This window comes from Theobroma cacao, chromosome 1, assembly GCF_053813885.1.
Source record: "Theobroma cacao isolate CCN51 chromosome 1, ASM5381388v1, whole genome shotgun sequence".
NCBI classification, from domain to species: domain Eukaryota; kingdom Viridiplantae; phylum Streptophyta; class Magnoliopsida; order Malvales; family Malvaceae; genus Theobroma; species Theobroma cacao.
In genome coordinates this window covers 11,315,350-11,332,753 of record NC_142639.1, presented here as the reverse complement: position 1 = coordinate 11,332,753, position 17,404 = coordinate 11,315,350, and the positions used below count along the sequence as shown (strand labels likewise).

Sequence of the window (17,404 nt, the reverse complement as noted above, 5' to 3'; positions counted from 1 at the left end):
TTTCACTACTATATCATCCACATAATCTTCCATAAAATCATGCATCATGTCATGGAAGATAGCTGTCATGGCACGTTGATAAGTTGCACTTGCATTCTTTAATCCAAATGGCATTACAGTGTAGTAAAAATTTCCAAATGGAGTTCTAAAAGCTGTTTTCTCTGCATCTTCTCGTGCCATCTTTATTTGATTGTATCCACTAAACCCATCCATGAAGGAAAACATCTCATGACCAGCTGTAGCATCCACTAAAGTATCAATATTAGGAAGAGGAAAATCATCTTTTGGGCATGCCTTGTTCAAATCTCTGAAATCTACACACACCCGAATTGTTCCATTCTTCTTTTTCACCGGAACTACATTTGCTAGCCATGTAGGATAATGTATGGGTTTGATGAATCCAACCTTGAGAAGCTTATTAATCTCCTCCTTTATCTGGCCCTCTATCTCATGATGAAATACACGAGCATGTTGTTTCACTGGCTTGCTTTATGGAGAAATGTGTAACTCGTGAGTAATGAGATTCTCATCCAGTCCAGGCATCTGCTCATAAGTCCAAGCAAACACATCTTGGAATTTTCTTAACAACTCAATTAGCACAACCTTTTGTTCACCAGAAAGACTCTTGCTTATGAAGAGTGGCTTACTTGTCTCTCCTTCTTCTGCCATATTTATTTCTTCCAACTCATCCCCTTGAGGCTTGGGTTGATCTGAAAGTTGTTCTTCCGTGGATAATACTTCCTGTACTTTTTCCTTTTCTGCTTCTACTTGAAAACATGATGGTGATGTATCCGGTGGCTTCCAAAGTTTGGGATCAAGAGAAGATGTTTCCCCAGACCCCGCGTCCCATCATAAGCAATACACAATTTTTCCATCTTCACGTGCATAGGAAGTTACCCCATTAGACATCTTTTCTTCATTTACTTCTTTGTATGTGGAAGTGTTTTCCCTTCTTCTCTTCCCACCTCGTTCCTTTTTCTTGTCATTACTCTCTGTCTTATTCGCATACTTCTCCCATCGTGGAAATGGAACACCGATAGGTCTAACAATAGCTGTTTCTCCATCTGTAGCTAGATCTTCAAAGAAAGAAGCCTCTATATAACTCACCTCATGCCGTTCAAACGGGGCTTTAGTGGCTGGAATGAAAACCTCCTTCCCCTTCCAATATCCCTTAATACATTGATGACGTGAAGAAGGGATGATATTATGCATATGCAAAAACTTTCTTCCAATTAAAGCATGATAAGCCACATTTGCATCAATAACATGGAAACATGTCTGATCTTGAATCGGCCCCATCTTAAAATTCACTGTCACTTGCCCCAAAGTTATAATCTCCTTGTTATCAAAAGAAGTGATAGCCATAGGACGACGTAAACTCTTCAAATCCATGTTTACAGCTTTCAAAGTGGATAGAGGTATGAGATTCACAGAAGAACCATCATCAATGAATGTTCTCCTAATAGGATATCCATTGATAGTACTTTCCACATAAAGGGGTTTATTATGATAAGGATGAGGTGTACACATGTCTGCCTCTGTAAACACAATAGCGTTCTTATATGCACCAACCATCTTCCCCATAGGTCGTCCTATTAAGTTACATTCTCCATACTGTTCTCCAGCTATCTGAACTAGGGATATAGCTGCTTCTTTCCTTGCTTCTTCTGAAAACCCAAGTTGGTCAAAGAAATGCCGGAAGCTAGGTGTCTTCATGAGTGAATTAGCAATTGAAGAAGTAACCCTAGTAGCTTCATTTGCATCATTGAATTGGGTGTTTGAAGAGGAAGGGTCATCATGGTGAGCATGAATTATTGCACTTACTTGTCCGCGAGGATTTGGATGAATGGGAAGAGGGTTATTTTGGACTCTGTTATTTCCAATCAACACTTCTCCTGCTTGCACCCGTCGGTGGAACATTCTTCGAAGGTTTCTGCATTCAGCAAGTGGATGACCGACTGTCCGATGATAATCACAGTACCTTGGATTAGCCTTTTCCTCCGCTGTTGGTGGTCGTGGAGTGTAAGGTAAGTTTATTTGTCCATCCCTAACCCATTCTTGGAAAAGAGCTCTCACTCTATCTAAAGGTACTAAAAACGGTGGAGAAGAGTCATTCTCCTCATCTAGCCCTCTCCTAGGGACATCTCTTCGAGGACATAAATTTGCTCGAGTTGACCCCTTCTTTCTCTACCTCCTCCTTGGATGGCATTCACCGTTGGGTTATTCCTTCTACCAAAGCGAGTGAGTCCCTTTTGTCTAAAAACTGTATTATTGGTCCTTCGTGCAGCTTCCACTAGTGTAGCGAAGGTTGGAAGAGGTAGATTCTCCAAGTGTAACCTGTATTCATCAAACATCCCCTGAATACACACTTTTACCAACTCTTTCTCATCATGAGATTCTTGTATGTCCAACACTCTTTCTCTAAAACGTTGGATATACTCCATTAAATCCTCCCTAGACTTTTGAAACTCTCTTCCAAGATCAACGAGAGTAACTTTCTCTTGAGTAGAAAAGAACTTTTCCCCAAACATCCTACACATCTGATTCCAAGATTGAACAGAACCAGGAGTAAGGTTAACATACCATGTATAAGCCTTCTCAGTGAGAGACTTGGAGAATTCTTTCAACTTCAGGTCATCATCCAATCCAGCTACTCCAAGAGTCTCCACAAATTTCATGACATGTTCGCGTGCATCACCAGTCTTTCCATTAAATTGTTTGAACTTAGGGCTAGTATAGTCTTTAGGATATGGTTTTGCAGCTACACTAGCCGGGTAAGGCAACTTGAGATCAAACTCAGAAAAATTCAAACTCTTGTTCTTCTGATCTAACAACTTTTGGAGCTCTTCCAGTGTTACAAATCCTTGAGTACGAATAGGTGGGATTACTGCAGTAGAAGTAGTAGTTGGAGTAACTGCAATAGTGGTGTTGGTAGGGTTAGGGTTTGCAGCAACTACTACATCAACTGCACCTTCTCCATTGCCTCCATTCTCCTCAATGTTTGTAACTAGATGAATGACTCCAGCAGGTGCACTCTCATTAGGATGCACGGATTGAGCTTGAAAAGTGGTGACAGTAGAGGATGCAAATTGAGATATAGTGTCCATCATTCGCTTATTATTGTCCTCCAAAATTTGCATCCTCTCTTGGGAAGTTTGAATCATTCTCATCAGATCTTGAATGTAGGAAGGAACAGGCGCATCCTGGTTGCCAATGGAACTCTCCATCTTTTTCGAAAACAAGAAATTTCAGCAGTAAAAGTCTTACTTAATGCAATCACTCCTTTCCCAGTGGAGTCGCCAAAATGTAAAGGGGGTTCTTGTGATAGGGAGAGGAAGTGTTGCAAACAAGTAAGAGGACGTGCCAGAAGAGGCAGAGAGGAAGATTGAAGCAGTTCCTGAAGTAATAAGTGTTGTGGCAGGTGGAAGACAATAAGAAAAGACTTAAAGAGACTTAGAGAGTACAAGATAATTAGAGAGAGAATTTAGAGAGAGAAGCTCTCAAGTTGAGAATGTGTTAGGAGGGGCCAAGAAAAGTCCTCCCAAATGAATTGTGAGGCTCTATATATAGTGCTAAAAGTGACGGTTACATAAGAATAGGCTTTAATACGCCTAATGAATGATATTATTATGAAGAATATTAATGTAAGTAACCGTTACTATAATTGGATGTAGTAAGACTTGTTCTCAAGTAAAGGTAATATAAAAGAGGTGTACAAGAATAGGTACAAGAGAATAAGTTGTACGAGAATAAGTATAAGAGAATAAGCTGTACATGAATAAGTATACGAGAACAAGGTAAGAGGGTGAAACACTTGTACTTCAGGAAAGGGTTAAGAGAAAGACCTCTTAACTACCTCCATATCTAAGCCACCAAGCCAAACTCTCTGAAACATCCCAAGATGAAAGTAACCCATGAACCCTGCCACTTATTCTGAGCTACTTTCACTGTCATCCAAGTGAAGCGGTTATTCTATTCAAAGTGGTTGTTCTACTTGTATTAGTTATTCCATATAGAGTAATACTTTACTTTTTCTAATTGTTCTGCTTTAAGTAGTACTTGAAGTAGCGCTTCACTTGTTCTAGTTATTCTACGTGAAGTAACACTTCACTTGTTCTGGTTGTTCTCTATACAATATTATGTTGTAATATAATTCTTTAGAGTAACAGTATTAATCAAAATCTAGTATCTACAGTAGTCAAATCAGTTGAAGCAGGTTGTGCAATGGTTGCGGAAGTAGTTTTGGCTCTGAAGGAGGGGCCTTGCTGGATGTCAAAGAGAAATTTACTAGTGTGATTTTTGTACATGATGTCGAATAGCTGTGGAGGTCGGAAGATTGCTCTCATAAGATTCTTGATTGTGTATTATTTAGCGGGCTACTAATTTAGTAGCTGATTGGGGTGCTAAGCAGTCTAGTAAGGGGATGTGCTCTGATGATTGGGTCAATCTACCTGTATCCTCCATGGTGTTCATATCTTGAATAAGGACGGTCTACCCTCGCCCCATGTTCAGTGACTTGTTTTTGGTGTTACTCAGAATGGTTACAACTTAAAGTTTCTTTGTTTGGTTCTTATACTGAACTTGTTTGAAATAAATTTCTCTTTGTTCTTGGCCAAAACAAAATCCAGTTAGTGCAAAAGATAAGGGGAGTACAATTGCAAAATTATACAATAACAGATAGTCTTTTACGTGCTTCAAGATTCCAATCCAAAAATTGTCAAAATATTAAATTTTTATTGCTTATTAAAATAGGAACTAACTTTAGAATTGAATTTTATAACGGAGAAATCTTTTCTCTAGATTGGGCCGATGGATATCAAATATCCTAAAATATACCTTAATTTAAATCCGAAAAAGAAAAAAAAACAACAGTTAAATAAACAACGAATTAATGTAGCATAGTGGCTAGTGCAGACTGGACCTAAAGTGGCTAGTGATGGCACATAATTTTCACCGCTTTTCAACTCCTCTCTCCCGCCGTCTTTCTTCTTCTTCATTCAGTACCGACGCCACCACCACCACCACCAAAGGCAAAGTTCCTCTTCTTTACAAAAGCCCAGAATTTAACCAAGACACCCAAAAGGAAGCTGTAACACTCCAAGTCCTTTCATGGGGCAGAGGGGCATCAGGCCAACTAGGCGGCGGCATTGAAGAAATCAGAATATACCCATCACCGGTAGCCAATCTCCTCTTTCCACCTGCCTCGTTTTCTCTCTCCCCAACCCCAGGTAAAATCTTTAATCAACGGCAGAACCAAATCCAAAAGGGAGAAACTTTGCCTTCAGTTGGGATTTCTTGTGGGTTGTTCCATTCGGGTTTGGTTGTTGATGGAAAGTTGTGGATGTGGGGAAAAGGTGATGGAGGTCGTCTTGGTTTTGGCCATGAAAATCCTGCTTTTTTGCCTACTTTGAATCCTTACCTGGATTCTGTTTCCTCTGTTGCTCTCGGTGGACTTCACTCTGTAGCTCTTACTTCCCTTGGAGAGGTGTTTACTTGGTCAGTATTCTGTCCGCCTACATTTGGCTTTCTTATTATTTACTTTTATTTTGCTCTCTTCCTTAATATTGATCTAAATCTAGCTATTATTGATGAAAAGAAAATTGCTTTATGTTATGTCTCCATTGATTGAATGTTTAGACTAAGATTGAAACATTAAATGAAAATTCAAAGTTAATATACTGAAGGTTATTGTTGACTGTTGAAACTCGAATTGGAGTGAATTTTTACTTATACTTATAGGTGAGTGGAAGGAATGAAGTTTAGTGAAGAGGAAATATGGGATTGAAGAGAGAGTTAATGAAATTGGGTAGAGAAAATGAATTTTATAATTTTGATTTTGGAATGTATAAAAATTACTACATTGTCATAGTTAAATGATTATATAGGAATTTTTTTAAAGTTTCAAAGATATATATGGATCAATGAGGGCAATATTCATTGTGAAAAACTAACTCGTGATTTCTTAGATTGATGCTGGAGAGGTGTTATGAATGAACACTGTTTGAATGATTTGTGTTAGAACTCGCATATTAGAGATAAAAATTAAACATCAATTTAATTAAATAGAATAGTTTTATAAAAACTAATTCTACACCATAGGTTTGCATATGTGTTTTGTACACTTTTTTTTTGTTTAAGTTATGGAGAGAAAGAGGGCGATAAGGATAAGGGATGTTAATTTGAATTGTAAGTTGGAAAATATTTTAATAAAGTGGGCATGAGAAGAGATTATGCAAGACTGTTGTTTCCATCTTCTAGGTAAAAGGAAATACAAAATTGCAGAATGACTGTTGTAATACTGCTTATTGTTATGTTTCCATTATTATTTTTAGGGATTTTATGGTTGATTTTGTTTCTTCCACTTGGCTGAAAATGAATTTTCAGCTATATACTTGTTATTATTGATAAAAAAAAGATTTGACTGGGTGCTTTTTGTCAAGAGTGTTAGAAAGGTAGAAGGAAGAAGACAATTTTGAGCTAATGCTTTGTAGGTATTAGTTTTGTCAAGTGAATATTATTACTTCTTGTGTAGATTGGAAGTTAGATTGTAAAAGACTTTGTATGGGATGGAAGTGGCATTTTTTTTTTTTTTTGCTTAATTAGTAGTATGCATATTGACTAGTCCATGTTGGTCTCTTCACTTGAAATTAATTCTGTCAAAACCACTAATGCAAAATATTTTTCTGTTAAAATGAAGTTTGCAGGGGTTATGGGGGTTTTGGTGCACTCGGGCATCACGTTTATCATAGAGAACTTATCCCAAGATTGTTAGAAGGCAATTGGAGTGAAAACATACGTCATATTTCAACTAGTGGGACACATACTGCTGCTATCACTGAATCAGGTTTTCTCAATGTTGACTTATGAGATTGCTTTTGAGTTTCTTTATATTTTAGGTCAGCTCCTTTTAGATTCTTTTTAGAGCCTGTTCCTCTTTTTGGTCATATTAATCGTAATGATGCATGAATTTCCTGGTCCATAAATGAAAAAAAAAAAAAAAAAGAATAGGTGGCACATTCATAATTTCCATTGAAAGGAGTGAAAAAGAAGGAGAAAGCTCTTAATATCAGGCATACAGATGTATAATAAATACACAAAGTTTGCTCTAATGGGGATATTTGATGCAGGGGAAAGTTAAAGAAACCATGTTTCTACAATGAGTTTTTCAACCAGATAACTGTATGAAAGTCTGTTGGTCTTTAAATACTAGTACTAGCAAAAAATACATTGCACCTGAATGTATGGCATGGTGAATGTCGTCATAAACACAGATATTTAATTCATTTCAATAGTTAATACATTTCTAATTTAGCATTTACTTTTTGGAAGAAAATTACTTTTTGCCTAAGTCATAGTAACAAATTTCATATTACAAACCTGGAAATTCATAATTCAGTGCATTTTATCATTTCTCAAACAGCATACTGCATATGCTGTGCTTGCTCAGTGTATCCTTGTACTCCTAATTACTTGGTTAAAGAATTAAGGAGAACTTTATTTCTGCACCATCAAACTACATCTGACATGCTCAATACATCCATTCCCCTGTATGTGGGAACTGTCTTATTGGGATCTAGAAAGCTGATAATGAAAGAAGTGTAATAGGAGTGGAAAAGGCTATCATACTTGCTATTTTAGAATGTTAATACGTACCCTGCAGCAATTTTGCTGAATAAAGGGGTAAATATAGGATTAAGGAGGGTTTATAGGTTAAGTTAATGATAACTATAAGAAAAACTTTGAAGAAGAATGTCACAAACAATGGATGACGAAAAGATGGATTAGGAAAATCAATTTATCTTACTGGATGCAGAAAAATATAGCAAATGGGTGTTATAATGTTATGCTATATATATATATATATATATAGATATATATTCATATTTTGTTTCTTTTCCATATCTGAATCTGGCTGCTATTCATTGAATTAGGAGACTTATACACTTGGGGCCGAGAGGAAGGGGATGGTAGATTGGGCCTTGGTCCTGGTCGGGGCCCAAATGAGGGAGGTGGACTTAGTATCCCTTCCAAAGTGAAAGAATTACCTACTCCTATTGCTGCAGTTTCCTGTGGCGGTTTCTTCACAATGGCATTGACGGAGGAGGGACAGCTTTGGAACTGGGGTGGTAATGTGTCTCTTCCTGTCTCTATATTTTACATTTCTTTGTGTTGTTTCTATGGGTATTTGATTATTTTTATTCTAAAGAAGCTGTGAGCACCAAAAGGTAGATTACAAAGACAATCCATTTGGTCCATGCATACCATACTAAGATAAACATTAATCAAGAAGCAACATTGTAGCTTAAATAATATAGCATGACAGTAGAATATCTTCTAAAACTCCCTTAGACACGTGTCATTGTTTGGCAAACATACTACAGGCAATATGGTTAGCTTGTAACCAGCTCAGAGTTAGGATTATTATAGAGAATGAGGGGAAAAGTGTGATCAACCGATCATCGCATAATGAAATCTTACTGAACTGGGAACATGTATTGAGCCAGTTAGGGGTGGCTTAAGGGGTATGCTAACTGATGAAAGGGGGTAAAGAAGAAAAAGAGACGGATAATAGAAAGAAGAGAGAAGAAGTTAGGTGTCTGACAGTAATCAGCATAAAAGATGAGAGCTGAAGAGCAGGGCATAGGAGAGGAAAAGAAGATAAAAAAGCCAAAGAGAGGGCCAAAAAATGAGAGAGCTCATCATCCTTAAGTTTATACTAAAGGTGGAAGAATGAAAGAGCTTTGTTTAGTTGGGTTCATCAAATTTTTCCTTCCTTACCTTGCTTTTCATTTTCTCTTTTTACTTTGTAATGGAGATAACTTTATATTAATTTCCTGTTAACTTGTTTTTATTTTCGAATAGTTTGACTAATCTCATTTTCACCAGTTCCATGACTAACTCCCTTCCTGGAATATTTTCCTTGCATGTCTTGCTCAGCAAATTCCAACTATGAGCTTGGAACAGGTGATAAGGTTGGTGGTTGGAAACCTAAACCACTTCCTACCCTTGAAAGTACTCGTATCATTCAGATAGCAAGTGGTGGATATCACTCTCTTGCATTAACATGTAAAACCAGTACCATGAGTCCTTTTCTTTTTCAAAAGGTCTTTTCCTTTTTGTTATAATACTATATATATTGATTTATTCCTGCTTTATTATTTCAGGCGAAGGTAAAGTACTTTCGTGGGGCCATGGTGGACATGGTCAGTTGGGTCATTCTTCTATACAGAATCAGAAAATTCCTGTAATGATTGAAGCTTTGGCTGACAAGCATGTTGTCGATATTGCCTGTGGAGGTTCATCTTCAGCAGCTATAACCGGTAAGACAAGTTATTCATTTTTGGTAATATTCAGTATTAGATATGTCATAATTTGAGTTTCAAGCTTGTAAACAACACAGATTTTTCAGTCCTATAACCATTTATCCATGAAAAAGTGTTCCATACATCTTTTCATATTTACATAGGCATAGAGGTCATTACAGATATTAGGTCAACCTTTAAGTATCCCTTATCCAGTGTTGAATAGTCAAAGATATTGCTTTTTTTGTTCAGCATTTTAGACAAATGTCATAGAAGTGCTATAGGGTCAAGAAATCATTCTTAATGTTATTTCCTTGTAGCTTTTAATAACTTAAAGGAATCCACCACGCAATTTTTGATTATATGGAAAGAGGTTTGATCAAACTTGATTTGGCTCTAGACTCTAGGGTATCTGCCTGCCTCATTGGTAATCATGACATCAGATACAAATCCGGACCTCAGCTTTTGTTATTAAGTTGCTAGTCTGTGGATGAATAATAATTGTTGACTAGATACCAAAATCTTAAAACATAAGAATTTTTGAATGTTAACATCTAACTGTAAATTCAAACTGGGGCTCTTGTGGTTTGGCAGGGATGATGGATGTGACTAAAAACTATGATGAACTTCCCATGATGGTGTGTTTTCAATTTGTTTGTAGACAAGTCAACATCAATCAAACCCCTAACTCATTCCCTAGAAAAAGGTGGAGAAAAAATCTAACTGGATTGGTGGATGTAGGTCGGAGTTGCTATATCCATCTGAAAACCTATTGCTAAGATTGGAGGGTCTGGTTCAAATTTGCTACCTCTCTCTCTCTGTCTCACACACACACACAGAGGCACACACATAGATCCACACACAGTAGCATGATGAAACCTAGGTTTTCTACACAACATTCACAACCAGCCACTGTGCTAAAGCTAAGGCGACACTCATAGTTGGATATTCCTTTTTCCAGTTTTCTTATAAATCAAATAGGTACTTTTTACTGATTTCTTGGTTCTAAACAGAAGAAGGAAAGTTGTACATGTGGGGGAATGCGAAAGATTCTCAACTGGGAGTTCCTGGGCTACCGGAGGTTCAACCAAGTCCTGTTGAAGTGAATTTTCTAACGGAGGATGATGGATTGGGACCCCACAATGTGCTATCTGTTGCAGTCGGTGCTTGTCATGCCATGTGTTTAGTCTTGAGATCACACTGTTAAAGATGATCTGATGCAGGTAAGACCTCTTCAGCTAAAAAACTTGAGGAATGAATCTTTTGCAAGAGAGCTGCAATATTGTTTTGGGGGGACAAAAAGAGTTCCAAGGTTGAGTGCATGCCAAAATGTTTCTGAATGAGGTAATTGGGCAACAGCACTAAAGAAGGTGACATGGATCTGCAATTGCTAGAGGTTGCTGCCTCTGGCTGGCATGTTACATATTGAGTCATCTGATATTTGCTGCCTGATGGCCAGTATAAACTGCTGTTGCACGGGTTGGGTGTTCAGTTAAAACAAATTGGTGAGAGTAAAAGCTGCTTTCAGTATTTAAGCCGTTGTCACTATGAGCTTATGAGGTCTGCTCATCATTTCTGTTCAGTCTCATGTGCATCTGTTGTGTCAGTAATATCCTTTAGACGCTATGTAACATCTCAGTGACACGGAGGTGTATTTTTGCTTGCTGCTAATTTAATCTCCCCTTACTTAACAAAATGACTTCTCATTTCATTCTTACAACTTAACTACTGAATGCCAAATATATTTCATGCTTCATTTGATTCCATGGTAGCTCAGCTAATTGTTCCGTGAGGATAAATTTTCCACAGAAGTTGAGCTTAGATGGGAGCCTGAGCTTGCCTAGAACGCCAATAGGAAAATTCATTAGTCAAAGGAGTTAAATGAAGTCAAATTCAAGCAGCTAGCATTTGTTGTGAAACTTGCAGGCTTTGCTGGAACACAATTATAACTGCAGGAAGCCAAGTGTCAGCAAGCCAAATTGGACCAGTTAAGTGTCCCTTTTTATCAACAAAGCAAGGCTACATCCGGAGAGTTCATACCTCATGGTCAATGCACCATTCAATAAATCATAATCCAATTTCCTTTGAATCAATGCACCAACACTTGTTCCAGAAGCCGTGGGCTTTTAGCAATATGAAAGGCATTTTATTCTTTTTAAAGTAAAAAATATGCAAAGTTTTTTGCATCAAAAGATTCATTTGCGGTGAAGGTGGTCCGTCCAACTGTCTTTCGGCGCTGTGGATCCTCAGCCGTTAAAAACTGCAGGGTGCTTAACGTTTCATAACTTTTGCCTGTACACTTGGTGGAATTTAGAAAACAACCATAGCTTAGAATGTCGGCGACCTCAACATGATTACCTGAATAATCTAAACATTCTAAGTTCACAAGTTCCCAAACCATTAGAGGGATCAATGAGCTAACACTTAACGCAGATATCCAGAGCTGATCTGACCGGCATGTTACTGTACGCTTTGTTTATTTTTTGGATACAAGAGAGTAATTTAGCTCCAACCTTGAATCTCATTCCATTCAGCTAATCCCAACCCTTTATCAATGGAGCTTATCACATCCTGCTTTTCACTTCGTTTTCAAAAATTAAAAAAAGGAAAGAAATCAAGGTTTAACCAACTATACTAAGAAAAAAAGGGTGCATAGTAACCTGCTCTGTTTCAATTAAGGGTAATTTGATACCACAAGAAATGAAGGATCTCAAAATTTTCGAAAGGTTTTATTGCTAATCTTCTTTGGTACATTTAGAGCTGTAGACTAACACCTTTTTGTGTGTAGCCTACTATCTAGATATGAAGAAAATGTAGCGACAGGATTCAAAGGTGATCATCTTTGAAAGAATCTCCATCTGAATTATAATCAGCGGTTGCTATCACAATATTTTCTGGCAGTAAATCGTCAGACCAAAAAACTATGGGACTCTCAAGGTTCTCGATATTTAGCTTCTTCCACTGTTTTTCCATATGTGCAGTTTCTGATGCTGGTATAGAGTGCAATTCCTCCAGAGATGGAACATTCACGTGGGAAACAAAATCTAGATTGTTCATGCTTCCCATGTTCCCATACTTTTGAATACCAAAATATTTGTAGCATTGAGAGTTAGTATTTTCCTCAGAAAGTGTTTGTGCAGCTGCTTTCTCCAGTATCGTCTGCATATATTTTCCTTGAGCATCAATCCTCATTTGAAGGTGTTTCTGAACCTGGTACAGCGTAAACAGAATAAGGATTGCCAAAATATGAATATGCATGGTTTGGCTGAAAAGTTTTCTCCTCTGTTTCTTTCTTACCTCAAGCTCTTCATTCAATATACCTCCTCCTTCCATTTGCAATCTAACTCCTCCTGTTTGTTGCACACTCCTGAAAGTTGATTTCAAGTTACATATATGTAACAGGCCAGAGAAAGAAACATCATTAATAGAGTTTTATTTCTTTGATCAAAAGAAGGATTTGAATTTCACATACTGATCACTTAAACAGCAAGCTCTTATACCAGTAGCAGTTTTGGAGAAGTAAAACTCTGAAACTGCCAAATAATATATAGGTCAAAAGTTGTAAGGAACTGATATTTTTCTATTAATAATATGAAGAATAGAAATGAAATTGGAAGCATAGGAAGGTAATTCACCTTTCCTGCTGTCGCTAACTGACTGGTCATTGAAATCTTTTTGTGGTTGTCTCCCAAGCCTGAATTTCTTTACATAGTTGAAGAACCAAAATCAGAAAACAGCAGAAATGATCAAGTAGCACACAAAGATAGAATAATGGTGGCAAAGAACACCTGGAGATGGCTCTTTAGATGGTAAAGAGTGAGACCCTTAACTCCCATGATTTTCAAGATGGTCTTTGGTGTGGCCTCTACATTTCAAAGAGAAATAAAACAAAAGATTTAGCTACAACATAAACAAGGAGAGGAATCACCTGAAACAATAACAAGAATTAACATCAAGCAGATTGATTGGGAAGTAATATGAATGGGGAGTACTGTCTGGTCCTCCAAGCTGGGTAACAGCCTCTACAAATCGTTCATGCAACTCAACCGTCCACCGGAGACGAGGCTTTGGATCTGTTGTGAGGACAAGTCCAGAGTCCCCTTGAACACAAGTTCGATCATAAGTGTTAAATGTTGGCTTCTTGGAATGGAACATTCTTTTCTTTGTTTTCTTGGGCTGTTGAGATTTTCATGGCAATCAATGTACACTATATATAGTGGAAACTGAGGTGTGAAATGAGGTCTGGTTTCTTGTAAAGTCTAAAGAGTGAATGGTCATTCTCTAAATCCTTGGAGAATAAAAGCCAAATAAGAAAAGAACAAAAGCCACCGACTATTCAGACCATCTTTATCAAAAGAGTGCGTCTTTTATGTACATTATTAACTTTAACCATGACCATTGCAATGCTGCCAATTAGAAGTTTAATTTGATCCACCATTAGGGAGACCTTTTCTACCTTGCATTTCAGAAGTGAAGTGACAATCATTGCAATTTGCCGTTTCGTTAATTCTAAAGACAAATTATGCTACTTCAGTCTTATGTTCCATGTAACTTTTTTTTTTCTTGCTTTCTGAATTAAAAAATAGTATAATCCTAATCCACAATTTCCCAGCATTGAACCAATAGAATATGTATTCAGGTATCACTGTTAAAAACTTTTAACATGCTTCATAAGATTGAATAGAAATTAAGAAAGTGCTATTTCATCGGTAATTGAATTAAGATATAATATCTAAAAGTATTTCTAAATTATTTAAAAAATTTAATTAAGCTCTTATTCTTTTATTGTTCAATCAAGTTTTTATATTTTTATTTTTGAGTCAAATAAATCTTTATAATTAATGGTTGCCTAATGATTATTAGTTAAAATATTATTTGTTATTTTATGTCACATAGCGTAGAAATGACATGTTGACATATCATAATTGATGATGACGTACCGTACTGATATGACCACGTGGTATTTTTCATCTTCTACATCAACGCCATATGATATAAAAATGATAAGTAATATTTTGACTAATTGCAATTAGTTAGCCATTAGTTATAAAGGACTATTTGATATAAAATAAAAATCTAGAGATTTAATTGAGCATAACAGAAAAATAAAAATTTACTTAAATTTTTTTAATAATTTTAAAAAAATTTCATACATTATGTCTTGAATTAAATATGTCAAATGGTTGTGTATGAGCATTTGACGTAATATAATAAGTGCACATATTCTTTTAATTTGGTAAAGTTATTTTGGTAATTAACATTTTATTATAGTAAATTAGTTTAGAATCTTTTTGTCGTGACGTGCGGGTCCGGGAACCCGTCCGCCAGACGCGGGGCGAAAATTAAAATCGCAAGGTGTGGGAGTCGCCACCAATCTGTTTTATCTAGGTGTGATTGATCACCTATTAACCCGATTCTTAATCGACGAAGTCCTAAATTAATTTTAGGTCCGTCGAAAGAACAAGAACTGGTCTACGTTTTAGAGGTGGGTTCGGGAGTGCGGTTACGCACGGAGAAGGGTTAGCACCTCCGTGACGCCCGTTCTACGAACGGTACCATTTAATCTTAAGTTATCTTAATATAGCCTTTTCTTAGTTTCATCCCTATTTTATTAATTAAATTTTTATTGAATTGTCAGACTGAGTTTTTCACTTGATCTTACGTATGCATATGATGCAAGCGTAGAATGATGTCGTGACTTGTTTATTTTAAATGATGGAGTCGGTAATCTTTTATTGGAAAATTATTCGAAGACCATCCCAACGCTTTGGTGAAGTCTCGAAATTCTCCTCACCTAGAGATATCCCCGGAAGAACTCGTCTCTACGAGCTCCTCGGGGAAATCCCATCATCGGGATTCCCGCGCCATATGCAAAGTAAGAGTGGCGTGCAATGACAGTGTAAAATGATGGTATCTATATGCACGCGTTTATTGATTGTTTAAAAAAATTTATTATTTTTATATATACTTTATTTTTTGGTTATTTAAATCCATGTTTGTTGTTGGTCAATTTTTACTTGTTTACAAAGCTTATCTAAATAATTAATTAATTAACTTTTAAATGATTAATTTAACTTTGTTTAGTAATATTTATTTGAATTAACAAAATCTTTCTACATATATTATTTTCTAATAATGACTATTTGACTTAATGGGTTTTGAAATTTAGAGTTCAGATTTATCCCGACGCTTCGGTGAAAATCCGTCTCGAAATTCGTACCCGAAAAACATCCGCCCGAAAGAGGCAACTCTTTGCCCCCTTTTTGGCGGTAATATTCAAATATTTTTTTCCAATTATATTATTCATTATTATTATTTTTTTATTTTTTTATTTTTATTATCTTTTAATTTTCATATTTTATATTTTATATTTTTTTTTATCTTAATATAATATATATATAGATATTTGCATCATAAATTACTATTATTATTATTTTATTATTATTATTTTTTTTTTAGCCTCCAAATATATTTATAATATTAACATTTTTTATTATTTGTCATTGTTTTTATTTACATATATATTTTAATTTTTAATTTTATGAATTTTTTTTTTTTTTTATTTTTAATATTAAGTATAAATATTTCTTTCCTAAAAAAATGTATTTTTATTAAAATGGGCTAGACCCAACACCATGAAGCCCAACAAAACAAAAAAACAACAAAAAAAGGAAAATGGGTCATACCTTGTTGGGCTGGACGGATGGCCCAAGTGGTCTGGGCTGCGCGGAAGTCTGCCTGGCCCGCTTCCTTGGTCCGCTTGGGCTTCTCTTAAACGCACCGTTTTGGGCTCAGGAGACTCCCTCAAACGACGTCGTTTAGGCGCCGACCCTTGGAATCCTTCACTTCACTGAAACGGCGCCGTTTAGGCGTACTTACTTTGGGTATAAAATCCCTTTTCGGCTTTTTTTATTCATTTTCTCACTTTTTTTCTCTCTCTAGCCAACCTCCCCCTCTGCCTTCTCTCTAAAACTTTCCCTCTCCCCGCCGGCGCCGACGTCTTCCCTTCTCTTCTCGTCGACCTCCCTCTCTCTTCTCTCTACTTGCCGGCCGATCTCTCTCTTCTCTCTTCCGAACGAAAGATCGGGCACTCCCTTTCTTCGGTCGGCGGTGACCCAAACGGGCCTGAGTTTTCTCCCGCCGGTGGTCGGCACTCCCCAGATCCCTTTCCTTTCACCACTCACCGATCTCTCTCCCCCAAACCGATACAAATCCCCGGTTGAAACCCCGATCGGATTTTTTCCTTTCTTTTTTTTTGATTTTTTTGATTTTTGCTTTTTGTGGTTCACTGCTGGTTGATTTTTGCTTTTTTTTTTGTTGTTCCTTGTGGCTAACTGCTGTCTCTCTCTCTTTTTTGCAGGGTTTTTAAAGAGCCGGGTTGTCCAATTTTTTGGACAACCCGGCGAGGGGGGTTCTGCCACCCCCTGGAGTTGGTGGTCAGAGCCCCCCACTTCACGCGTAGTGGGTGGGGGATGGGAAGGTGACGGGATGGCTGGGCGTACGCCCAGCCATCCCGATTTTTTTTTTTTTTTTATATTATTTTTTTTTATATATATATTTTTATTTATTGTTAATTTAATTTAATTTAATTTAATTTAATTTAAATTTTTTATTTTATTTGAGTGTCTACAGTTGCCCCTCTTTGTACATTCTTGAGAATCAAGGATAGTGCAAAGACGTAGACACCACATTTGGCTTATCTCGAAGCCAGTTGGTTTAATCAAATTGATCTAGAATCGACTCTTCTCAAAATAAGTTCGATTTCAAACAAAAATGAAATTTCTAGACTTGATCTGGGCTTGACCCATGTTAGAATAAATTTAATTAGAATTCTTAAACTTAATCTTAGCTCGTCCTATCTCACAACGAGTTCAAACTAAAAATTGAAATTCCTAGACTTAATCTAGGTTCGACCTATCTCGCAACAGGTTCGATCTAAAAATTAAAATTCCTAGACTTAATCTAGGCTCGACCTATCTCACAATAGGTTCGTTTTAAAAATTGAAACTCCTAGATTTAATCTAAGCTTGACCTATCTCACAATAGGTTCGATTTGAAATTCCTGGACTTAATCTAGGCTTGACCCATCTCACAACAGGTTT

General features: G+C 36.7%; 2 protein-coding genes across 3 annotated transcripts; one reads left to right on the top strand and one right to left on the bottom strand.

The window, feature by feature from the left end:
• The first annotated feature begins 4,885 nt into the window (after positions 1 to 4,885).
• On the top strand, positions 4,886 to 10,998 carry RUG3 (Regulator of chromosome condensation (RCC1) family protein). Its single transcript, XM_007049011.3, has 6 exons — positions 4,886 to 5,496; positions 6,705 to 6,844; positions 7,932 to 8,126; positions 8,938 to 9,066; positions 9,165 to 9,320; positions 10,316 to 10,998. Exons 1-6 carry the CDS (start codon positions 4,937 to 4,939, stop codon positions 10,507 to 10,509), a joined length of 1,374 nt encoding a protein of 457 aa, XP_007049073.3. The 5' UTR covers positions 4,886 to 4,936; the 3' UTR covers positions 10,510 to 10,998.
• A 1,005-nt stretch (positions 10,999 to 12,003) lies between these two features.
• On the bottom strand, positions 12,004 to 13,538 carry LOC18612288 (myb family transcription factor IPN2-like). Of its 2 annotated transcripts, none has more exons than XM_018115979.2 (6): positions 13,295 to 13,538; positions 13,091 to 13,167; positions 12,938 to 13,004; positions 12,775 to 12,829; positions 12,600 to 12,669; positions 12,004 to 12,512 (listed from the first exon to the last, which is right to left on the bottom strand). In XM_018115979.2, the coding sequence occupies exons 1-6, from the start codon at positions 13,455 to 13,457 to the stop codon at positions 12,129 to 12,131; spliced, it is 816 nt and encodes a 271-aa protein (XP_017971468.2). In that variant the 5' UTR covers positions 13,458 to 13,538; the 3' UTR covers positions 12,004 to 12,128. The 2 variants fall into 2 exon arrangements, with proteins under 2 accessions (XP_017971468.2, XP_007049072.3); XM_007049010.3 differs by having other exon boundaries at positions 12,775 to 12,835; positions 13,295 to 13,537.
• Positions 13,539 to 17,404: the final 3,866 nt, after the last annotated feature.